The sequence below is a fragment of the Pygoscelis adeliae genome, unplaced genomic scaffold, assembly GCF_000699105.1.
Source record: "Pygoscelis adeliae isolate BGI_AS28 unplaced genomic scaffold, ASM69910v1 Scaffold13, whole genome shotgun sequence".
NCBI lineage: Eukaryota > Metazoa > Chordata > Aves > Sphenisciformes > Spheniscidae > Pygoscelis > Pygoscelis adeliae.
The window spans coordinates 4,502,554-4,514,102 of NW_008824499.1; the positions used below are offsets into that span (position 1 = coordinate 4,502,554).

General features: G+C 47.4%; 1 protein-coding gene across 1 annotated transcript in view; it reads left to right on the plus strand.

Annotated features, from left to right (window-relative positions):
• Positions 1-1,711: 1,711 nt before the first annotated feature.
• The window catches only part of IGF1R (insulin-like growth factor 1 receptor), a 245,803-nt gene continuing 235,965 nt past the window's right edge, over positions 1,712-11,549 (plus strand). The window contains exon 1 of the mRNA XM_009321543.1: positions 1,712-1,727. Coding sequence (XP_009319818.1) covers positions 1,712-1,727 — 16 coding nt within the window. The remainder of the gene's footprint in view (positions 1,728-11,549) is intronic.

An 11,549-nucleotide genomic window follows, 5' to 3' on the forward strand; every position in this document is an offset into this window, starting at 1 on the left:
AGCAAAGCCGCGCTTGGGGAGCAAAGCCGCGCTTGGGGAGCAAAGCCCCGCTTCGAGAGCAAAGCCCCGCTTGGGGAGCAAAGCCCCGCTTCGAGAGCAAAGCCGCGCTTCGAGAGCAAAGCCCCGCTTAGGGAACAAAGCTCCGCTTAGAGAGCAAAGCCGCGCTTAGAGAGCAAAGCCCCGCTTGGGGAGCAAAGCCCCGCTTAGAGAGCAAAGCCCCGCTTGGGGAGCAAAGCCGCGCTTGGGGAGCAAAGCCGCGCTTGCGGAGCAAAGCCCCGCTTCGAGAGCAAAGCCGCGCTTCGAGAGCAAAGCCCCGCTTAGAGAGCAAAGCCCCGCTTGGGGAGCAAAGCCCCGCTTAGAGAGCAAAGCCCCGCTTGGGGAGCAAAGCCCCGCTTAGAGAGCAAAGCCCCGCTTGGGGAGCAAAGCCCCGCTTAGAGAGCAAAGCCCCGCTTGGGGAGCAAAGCCCCGCTTAGAGAGCAAAGCCCCGCTTGGGGAGCAAAGCCCCGCTTAGAGAGCAAAGCCCCGCTTGGGGAGCAAAGCCCCGCTTCGGGACCGGCCAGCACCGCTCTCGTGAAACCCCTTCCGCGACATCCTTGTCCTGCCCTCCCGCGGTGTGGGGCCGTACCGGCTAAGGCTCAGCCTGCTTTTCCATCATTGCGCCGTGGGAACTGCGTTCCCCAGGAGGTATTTATTCAGTTTGTGATCCCTCGGCTGCTGTTACTGTACCGTGGCTGGGCTTAAGTTAATACAAAGCGTCAAGTGCCATTTTAGAACGCCACTTTTCAGTTGAGGAAGCCACTGAAATGCCTCCAATCCTGAGTTTGTGTCACAAGTCATAAAATCTTTGCACGACAGAAAAGCATCCCACCTCCCGGGCTTAACGCACGGCAGAAGCGCCTGCAGCCGGCCCGTCCCTGTGCCCGATTCTCCTCTGCCTTATTTTGCACCATATAAGGGCTGGACCCAGAGAAGTCCTCTCATTGACTGCTCTGGAACTGGCTCTGCACGAGCTGCTCAGGAAGGAGGCAGTGAAGCATCACACCCAGTATTATCTACCAAATTAGACAAAAAGACGAAGAGTGACTCATTTCAACCTTTTTCATCTCCCCAGGCATTCTTTCTCTCTCTCTCTCCCTCAGACACATGCACACATTTAAATTTCACCCAGTGCTGCAGCACTGGGAGTTTTGCAGAGATTTGCTGCTTCGCGTAAGGCAGCCAGCTCTTCACAGCTCCCACCTTTGCATTTACTCCTCACGACTGCTCCTAACCAAACTCCACACAGGGAAAGGACTGGCATTTGGCGCAAGCCCTGCAAAGCTGGGATCGGGGCACAGCTCTACCACACCAATCTGCTCTGGGCACAGCACCCTCTGCTCTGCTCTGTCACACCCTGCCCGAAGCCTTCCACCTCAGCACCACATCTCCCTGCTGTCAGAAAGGCCAAATTTTGGCTGCTGCTTTGCTCTCCGCTGAGTAAGTTTCCTTCTAATCTCAATAAAGCCTCCAGGATTTGAGCCCAACCAACACAGATAAATCATTGGCTTTGGCCTAAAAGTCAGCCAATTTAGCCTTGGCAGATTTGCTCCGTCAGAGGTCACTGAGAAGCTGAGGTTTACGAAAGACACTTGCTTTTTCTTGGCTTTGTGGTCAAAATCAAGTCCCTCGGTGACACTCTAACACCTGCTGTTCTTCTATGAGGGAAACCACTATGCTTCTGGGAAGAGGTAAGTTCCTGTGGTTTACGAGGCTTTTTCTACCTCTGATGTCACTGTTATCCTAAAAACCCCAAGTAAAGCGCGCACTGACAACCACCGTACTGCACGGGGCAACGCTGCTGCACTGGCAGGAGCAGGGCGGCTGGTTTAAACGAGCTTTCTGGGGCTCACTGTGAGCGTCCTGCCAAATGTCAAGCTAGCAGTTGCTTGTCTTTTCTTACTGACAATTTGATTAATTTTTTGCTGCAACTATATTCATAAATTTTTATTATTTTATTGTTGAAAGCACAGTAGATACTGAACCTCTGCTTTTCTCTCTCTTGGAAAACCACCATGAACCTCTCTCTAGACGTTGGCTAGCTTTCCAGGCTGGGGGATCTACTTCTCCATCAAAGTTGTACATGCTGATGTCTGCTAAACAGCCTGTAGTTAATTCCTGAGCCCGGACCTGCAAATGGGCAAGGAATTTGTGGTCTAGGATAGGGAATGCCTGAAATGGGCAAAGTTTGGGCGCGCCATTTCTGAAACAGATCTTGAAATTTTGTTAACTGGGTTCCAACACTCGGCCATTGAGAATCTCCTGACCGATGCAGTTATGTGGAGACCTGAAATGCAAATGAGTCGTTGGAGTCCTTCTCCCTGAAGACTTTAATGAATTAATTTGCACCTCCAGAAAAAGGGAAAGAAACCTGATGCGCTCTACCAATGATGGGCAAATTAAAAACACTCAGAGGCTTTTGCTGCCACTGTTATTTCTCTTTGTGAGAAGAAGTGTGGTGGAGCCACAACTTTGTGCTGTCACTGACATTGAAGATGGCTGCGGGAGAGCCTGACAGAAGGGAAAGTGAAGCAGCAGACCTTCGGCACAACCAAGACAAGCAATGGCATGGAACATCCCTCTTCCCAAGGTAAATCCCTGGTCCCAGGGGCCACATCCTGCCCCTAGGAAGTCAGCTGTAACGCACAGGCAATAGTAGCAAAGATCCAGAGAGGAGGAGGGCAGGGGGAATTTACAATCTTCATTGCTACTTCGGTGATAGCAGAGGCAAATTGCGTCTCTGTGGTCCCTTCAGCTCCAGTGAAGGTCTTGTGCTTTTGAGAGGCTCATTGTCAGCATCCTACAAACTACAAAGTGTCACCCTGGTAACTCTTAATCCTGCTTCAGCACAGATTGTTCTGCATGCTCTCTCATCTGCGGAGTTTAAAGGATGAAGCTGTCACTGGGGAAATGTTCTGATTCCGACATTCTTGAGACAGATGGACACAAAGAAAACATAGTTTATTAAAATGGTGCAAGATGTTGTGATTCCTATTTATATGGGAGTTTCAAAACACGTTTGTTTACAGACAGTTCCTGCAATTAGATCAATGTAGGAATATTCCCCCATGGTGGGTGGGGAAGGAGCGTGAAGTGCAGTATTTCCCATCTTCACCTTTTGGCTTTCACGGCTACCCTGCATTTATAATAGAGATAATAAAGCAAACGCCAGCCATTTACTATGTTAATGAATATCAGATACTTCCCCAATACTGGAGAAAGCCGGGCTTCAGCTGTCTGTATGCCCTTTGCTGGTCTCTACAAAGCTTGGAAACCCTCAAAAACTGGCTAAAATGTCACCAGGGGAGGGAATGTCTCTCCACAGGCTGGAACTGAGGATCCTCTCTCTGCTTCCAGACCAGGGGGGATGCTTTGCCGCTCCCACAGTCCCTGCAGTGTCTCCACTGTCCTCGCTGACTTCAGCAAGAGTTTCACAGTTTATGGAGTTCTTCTGCAAGAGGTACCTAGAAAGATCAATTTCCCATATGCCATCCTGTCATATTTGCACCCCTTTGGATAAACCTTTGCAGATATATAACCTGAAAGCAAGAGCCTATCTGCAGAGGCACCTGTGCTGTCCATATATGCCACAGCCCCCGAGAGTAAGCACCTTCCTTCTGCGACCTTTGGATGTTAGAAGCATGAGCAGTAACCTGGTTTTCTTTTCGAAAGGCCTTTGAAAACGGGAGCCTTATTTGACTTGGTACAGAAGTGCCTTTTTTAGAAATTCCCTCAGAAATATTTATTTCAAAGAATGCAAAGGTTCCGATTAAGGTATTTTTGTTGCCTCTATCGAAGTGAGTTTTCTTCTTTTCCGTGAGCGGTTTAATTGCTTCTCTCTGTTTTTAAGAGCACTTGCAGAAGCGGTGTCCACCTCTAGATGGTGTGTTTTGCTCAGAAGAACTCTGTGCCTGGCCCTTTACATAAGTTTTGCTCACTTGTCTGAGGTTGCAAACACTCTCCAACCAAACCACACAGATTTTTAATATTTCCTTGTTTTCTTAACATGAGAGTCTAGCTGCAGTGTAATGCAAAAATGATAAAAATATGTTACTTAGATGCTTCGAAAAGGAGTATCATATGGCACACTTGGTTGGACACGTGAGGTATCTACTATGTAACGTATCTGCTATGTAACTGATCGCATTGCATGTCTTCTGGATTCATTCCTGTGCTAACTAAATTAAAACAGAATCTAATTTTTTCTGATACAATGCCTATGCTCTTGTACTTGAATGTAAAGAAAGAGGGAAGGAACAAAGATGGGTAATACCACAAGGCTAAAATGGTGGTGGTGTTGCAGTAACTAACTCTGTCCACAGTATTTACACTTCTTTTCTCTGGACAGCATAGGACGGAGCTATGAAGCTTTGGAAGGAATAAAAAGTATTTTAGCAAGCGTGTAGCATTCCCACAAACTTTTGAAGTTCTTTGAGAGCTGTAGGCTGCTTGGGCAGGTGACTCTTGACTGTTCTAAGACGGTTTCTGTGGGGCATGCTGCCCAAAAGGCTAAAGAACTCCATCCAGATATTAATTAATTAAGATTCAAAACCTTTCTGTGAGGCAGATTAAGTGATCCTGACCATGGTCTTCACATCCCAGGCCCCTTTCAGGACGTCACAGCTGCTCTTAATATGTAGCACAACAGTTCAGGGCAAACAATAAAGAAGATGACTATCAGATCTGTGTCACGGAGGACGATCATAACCCCCTGCAGCCTGAATTCGGACCTTAGCAGGCGCAACTCTTACGGTGATGGTGAGAGGACGGCAGGCAGAGATGTGCTTCGCGGTGCAATAACCAGGGAGTTCACGTTACACTTGCGCAGGGCTGTGCTGAGGTGTACTATACAGCTTGTAGAATTGCTCTGTGGAAATGTCTTGGAAGATTCAAAATCTGATCTATCATTGGGCCTGTGATTCTATTTTGTACCTGTTTTTTGATAGTCTGGAGGAAAACGTGTACAGAAGTATGTCCAAGAACAAGCGTCACAGCTTATGTTATTCTGTTTTAATTCTGTAATATTCAATTCCCTAATACCCTTCAATACCCAGGAGTGTAAATAAGTGCTTAACCAAATATCCAGGATACAGTTCATGACTTACTTGAAATAGAGAGTATTTCCCTGCTTGAAGGAACAACACGAGAAAACTTAACACCCCCAGTTTTGGTCACTTAGGAAAGAAACAAGGAGGACATAGAGAATTAATATCACTAGTTTGGGGCTAGGGATAAGGGCCATTTGGTTTTGCTGCACTTTTTTTGTTTTGGGGTTTTTTTTTGTTGTTTTGTTTTTTGGTTGTTATTTTAGAAATTGAAAGAACGTGTAGTTGTCTTCACCGTTCTTGGGCATAGGAGTGGTATGGTTAAATTAACTCGGAGCAGAAAAGACACCAATCTGCTTGCACTGTCCAACTGAAACGCACAGAAAGTAATCAAATAGAATAAATGATGAAAAATAAATTAGATCAAAAAATCTGCTGGGCTTTCATAAGCTAAACTGTTCTTTGTAACACAGGTAAGGAAATTGCTCACACTGACTTCAATGGGTCCAAGATTTTCTCCATGATTTCTAACCTGAATTTGCTGCTTTCAGAAGTTTAAAAAAAGCCCTTGTATGGAATCAGCTTTTCTAGTGCATTATGAGTAATACCTACTGCTTTTATTTTACATCTCAGCTTAGCGATAAGGGTTATTTCCACTAAAAGGCTATTATGAAGTTATCTTTGATGCTGAGGCTATAGTCTCAGTTCCCAAGCGTAAAAGAACACTTTAGGAAATAAACAGCTTTGTTACATCTGCTTAAATACCCTGTGTTCTCCAGGAGCAGCCTAGGGAGGAACGAGGGCGCAACCTGGGCTGCTTCTCTGCAGCACGCAACATTTCACGCTCCACTGGTGGGTCCCTGACAAAAGGCCACCACAAAGGAATTAGGCTTTCATGTGGTTGTCGCAGGGTGTTGCTAGAGGGTTTCATTTAGCTTTTTACTGGCAGATTTTTCCTCCCGATTGTTGAAAGGCTCATAAATGCCATCAGAGGTACCTCTCCTGTCGAGCCCCTCTGTGTTTTTGCTTGCCGCGACTGGGGCTGAGCAGCCACATGGTTATTGCTGGGTCCTGATTTAATGCGATGTTCTCCTTCATTGGTTTCAGATGCTGGAGGTGGGTGTTGAGATTCATTCTTACATGACTTGGATTTTTTCTTTTTTCCAATTTATATCCCCTAGTTTTAGCACAGATGAGAGACATTCCTTGACACAACACAGGAGACATCGGGAAAAGACAGCACTCAGAGCCTTCTCGGAGGACACCTCTGCCCACTCCCACACTTCCCTGGCCTCCCAGCCTCCCACTCTTTTTTGGCCTCCCACTCTTCTTCAACCTCCCACCCTCGACTGGCCTCCCACTCATTTCGGTGTCCCACCAGCTCCCGTCCTGCCTCACTTTTTGGGCCTCCCGTTCACCCTCTTTGAGACCCCAATCCCTCCTGGCCTCCAATCTTTTGCAGCCCCCCACCACCTCCAGGTCTCCGACTGTTTTTTGGCCCCCCTCCCTTTTCAGCCTCCCGGCTTCCCACCCTACTTTTCTGGCCTCCCACCCACCACCACCTCCAACCCCTTTTTTGCCTCCCAATTCCTCCTGAATTCCCACCCCCTTTTTGGCCTGCCACTCCCTTTTTTGGCTGGCCACCCCTCTCCCATCCCTTTTTGGCCTCCCACCCCTTTTTGAACCTCCCATCCTTTTTGGCCTCCAATCCTGTTTTCAGTCTGCCACCCTTTTTTTCTGCCTGCAACCCTGTTTTCAGCCTGGCACCCCTATTTCAGACCTTTTTCAGCCTCTCACCCCTTTTTAGCCTTCTACACTTTTTTGGCCTCTGACCTCCTCCTGTCCTCCCACCCGTGTTTTGGCTGCCCCTGTTTGGGATTTTGTGAAGGGCAGCACTGCAGCTGTGCTATTTTAGGTTCTGGAAAACACACCTGAGAGGCTGTTGATCACATTTTTTAACAGCAGGTTGTTTGCAAGGAAACTGCTGAGAGCGTTTGCACTTGGAATTTAATCAGGCCCAAAATATTCAGAGATGCCTCAGCAACAGCGCTCTTCTCGTCTCTCAGCTGGGCGTCTGTACAGGCAAACGTGGGGAGAAGTGGTAGATCTGCTCACACAGATACATCACCTCTGACATTAGCCTTATCATCTTGCTTTCCTGTGTCCCCACAATCTTTTGGCCATGGCTTAGCATCAGTTGTAATTGTTATTTAAGATTAAAAGCCCTCGTGCTCTTGGGGTAGGGTGGTACCTCCCACATTGATGGTCCTACCTCACCTGGAGTGGTGGCACAGGGCAAGGAGAGCCCAGTAAGGGCAGCTTGCAGGCGCCAGGCTGGTCTCTTGTCTCCTCTTAGCTTTGGTAGCTTGGGTTAAGCCTTCAAAATGGAAATTTTCAGCCCACGTGTTGATGCAATGTCTTCTCCCCAAAATTCTCCACACCCCATTCAGCCCTTTGTATTGTTCTGACTGGGAACGCATTGGCTGTTTTCACATAGAAGACATGTTTTAAGTTTCTTCATGCAGAAAGAAATGCATTTTCCAAGCCATGCAATTATTGTCAGCTTTCCAAAAAGCAGTGGTGGGATGGACCATCTCAGATATACCCCAGTTTTATCTCAGACTTGTATAAAGTTCAAGCAATTAGATTTGCAGCACAAATCTTAACGTTCCTCCTCCCATGCCCGTACCTATTTTGACAGTCAGCTAAGGGAGGTGAGTTTAATTTGTTATTCCAGCAATACTGACCGTTAACCTTACATCCTCGTTTAGGACAATATTTAATCACAAGCTTAAAAAGCCTTGAAAGGAGTAATTTTTATAAACGATAATCTGAACCATTTGTCCCGCTCAAGGCCTTGAAAGTTTACAACAGGAACATCTGCAAGACAGTTATTGTGGCAATCAATTCCAAAATACAAGTATCTCAATAATTTATAGTAGACCCTCACCATTAAATTGTACTGTGCTATTTTTATCGATCTCAGTGCTTATTATGTGTGTTACACTCATTTCTAATAATCTATCTGGCCTTTTCATTTACCTACTGGTGCTCGTCAGGTTTAGCTCTGGTTTGGCACGGGAAAGCCTATGAAGCGGGATGGATCTACCATTTTAATTATTATTCCAATTCACTGGATGAAACAAATCTGAATTGGGAACTAACATTTAGCCACATCACAGTGGTGAATTCTTGTCGTTCAGAGGAATTAATACATGCAATTATTTTGTCTTTTCAGGTTTCAGAGTCCAAGTCCAAACTTCAGTTTTTGCCCTGGAACCATTTTCTCCCATATTAAGTCTGTCACAGAGAGAAAAGTCACCTGGCCCTTACCTCAACTTTGTCAGCGCCTCTGAAGCAACACTGGAGCACAGTTACATTAAGAACCAAAATTATGACCACCCGGTTTCGGCTCTGGGATCTTTTATAACACCAGAGCTCTCAAGATACCTCTTCCCCAGAGACCAGCCTCAGCTTTGCAGGTGAAGGCTGCAGCGCTGCGGTCGAAGGGTGCAGAACTGGAAACCCAGAAACTCAGCCCTGCTCACAGCAGACGTGAGGGCAAGCAGAGCAGTTGGCTCTGGACAGACCGCTGGAAAGGGAAGAGGCACGAAGATATTGTGAATTTTGGGCATAGATGCAGTTGCTCCTACAGCCCGAGGGCATCTGCATCCTTTGTCATGCAGCAAAGGTGACTTGTGCAGGGAATTTGGTTCCTGTATTTCCCTGTGCTAGGGTTCCTGTCAGGTTTTCCTTGCTAGACAATGTCAAAACGAGACAGGCGTGGGGCGAAAGTCCTCGAAGAAGTGTGTGAGGTGATGCCAGAGGTTTCGCAGGTGGCACTGTTGTTATTTCTGAGCAAGAGCAGAGGTGGTGTGGGGAAGGGCGTTGTGTTGCGCTGTCTGGGATGAGTTGAGAAAACAAGGTCATTAGGGATGCTGGGTGGCTTGGTGCTAGAGCAAAGCTGTGTGTTGTGCAGCACAAGGAAGGTTTTAAAGCTAAACTGCATGCACAGCTCCTCAGCCTCGCCTGGACTTTCTTGTTCTTACAAATTAAGAAGCTTCATGCAAACCATCATTTCTCAGAGAAGTCGAATCAGGTGCTTGCTCAGGAGGATTCAGTGATTTGGTTTTTAGACATCTTTGACCAGAAAGAGAGAGTTATACAAACACATTCCTCAGCAGAAAGGTCTTTTCCCAGCCAGACTTCCTCATGCCCTCCCCGGTTTCCATCTCCCACCAGGCAAGCGCTGTGCTCCCGCTCCCTTGGCATTTCGGAGGGGTGGGCTGATCCCCGCTGCTGTTAGCGGAGAGGGCTGCGCTTCAGTCCCCATGGAAACAATTTGGAGAGTTTTTGAGCTTGTGTAGCATTGCTGTGCTGTGTTTCGCCTTCCTTTTCACTTCCATCAGGAGGGCTGCAAAGCTTTAATTCATTAATGTTTGAAAAGCACTTTGAGATCCTTGAAGAAGGTGCTACAGAGGAGCAAAGTGTTTTTACCTCAGATTAACTGTTTCTGTTTTGCCCTGGAGTCACAGCTGTGAGTGTTCGCAGTGCTTGGTGGAAGCCAGAATAAGGGAGCGAGGTCTTCTTGTAACGATGGCCTCCTGGAGAGCTCTTCTGCCAGCACGTCCATGCTGCAGAAAGCCACCTCGACACCAACGGGAAGTCTGAGCGAAATTTCTGTGACAGCAGTCAGACAGGGAATACATTCTGGAAAGCTCAATAGCCTGATTTACACGGGCAAAATGGAGGGAATTCATAAGAAATGGCACCGCACGGTTCATGTGCTCTGGTGCATATCTAAACAGCAGCCAGCAGCAGACTGGGTGAGAGCTCACAGCACTCCGCACAGCAGGGGGAACCAGGGATCCACTGCTGCCTTGGATGTGAGGGTCACCCCCCAAAAGCTGTCAGAAGACACTATTTACTGCCATTAAAATATCCAGCTGCTTCAGAGGTGTGTATCCACTTAATCCAGTTGCAATTAGGAGGCCAGCTTCTGCTCCTGACTTCAGTGGTGTGAATGCAGAGCTCTCGGGTATAGCTTGGAGCAGATTGCACCCCGATGCTGTGGCAGAGTAATACCGCATAATTGTCTGTAATTCAGGAATGTAACATGCTACGGCCTAAGGGGTTTTACTTTTCTATTCCCTACCAAGTGTCTCAGCACCTTTCATATATCTGCTGCTCTCCAGCCCCACCTAAACTCCTGCTAAACCCATTTGTACTTGGGAATCACTGCACAGATCTGGGTACTTCTGCATCTATGGATTGGGCTCCAGTTTCCCCATTCCTCACTCCTCTATCTGCTCCCCTGTGTGGGAGACCCCATAGGGTGGGTCCCCTGCAAAATCCTCTCCATCTTCCAGATGCATTGGTCTCCCCAACTCTGGAAGAGGAGTCTGCAGCTGCTGACTAGGTTTCCTGAGGAGCCTGCCAATGGGTATTTTGTCTGGGCTGGCTTTTTCCTTCCCTCCTTCAATTCTGTTTTTTTTTCCGGGGTATGGTGGTGGTGTTTTTTTTTAAATTACGTTTTTCTTTTTTTTTCTTTTTAATTAATCATGTTTTTTCAGGAAGTTACAAATAATAAACACGAGCTAAATCTGCACTGCCTGCTTTGTTATGGGTACAGTAAGCTGGGGACCACATTGCCCCATCTCTGCTTTTAGTTCCAGCAACAATTACAAAAGCCAGTTTTAAATTGTTTGTTTTAACATTTAAAACAAATCTTTTTCCATACACACTTTCTCCAGTTCGGCGTGATCAGCTGAAAACTAACCATACCAAAAAATGAAGGGGTCAATTTCCATCTCGGTCAGGTCCTTGCCTGCAAGGTTGCCCAAACCCTGGGCAAGGAAGAGGCAATGGGACACAAGCAGGGTGAGTGCAGCCAGGAGGGGCCCTTTCTGTCACAGCAGTCTTAGGTCAGCTTGAGCAATCCACGAGTACACCCTTACTTCATCCTCCTCTTCCCTGGGGATGCCCTGTCCCCTTCCAGCCTCTTCCCTTGCTGCTCTTGGCCCTCTCCTCTGCAGCACACACCCGGCTGCACCCTCTGCCCATCCTGCTCCAGGTTCCCCTTTCCCCTTCTGTACATCCTCTCGCTGCTGCTGCTGCTGTGATTCATTAATGCTTCAGAGATACCAGTGAATGGAAAAAACCTAACCAAACATCAGGTTGTGCTGCTCTGTACATTTTCTATAGTGACTCACAAGTCTGACCAGATAACTCCCCTTCCCTCTCACTTAGTCACTCTCTCCCTCCCAGATAGGCTTGTCTGATTCCTCACTTCACTCACGACTTATTATTACTCTGTTTTCTTTGCCGTTCCCTTTCCAGCCCGTGCTCTGCTGCGGAGCTTCGGGATGCGAAGTTCTCCCGCACTGACCCATCGCACACAATGAAGAGCAGAGGAAAACACTGACTGCAGCAACTTTGCCTATGGAGAAACCATAAAGCAGAACTGCG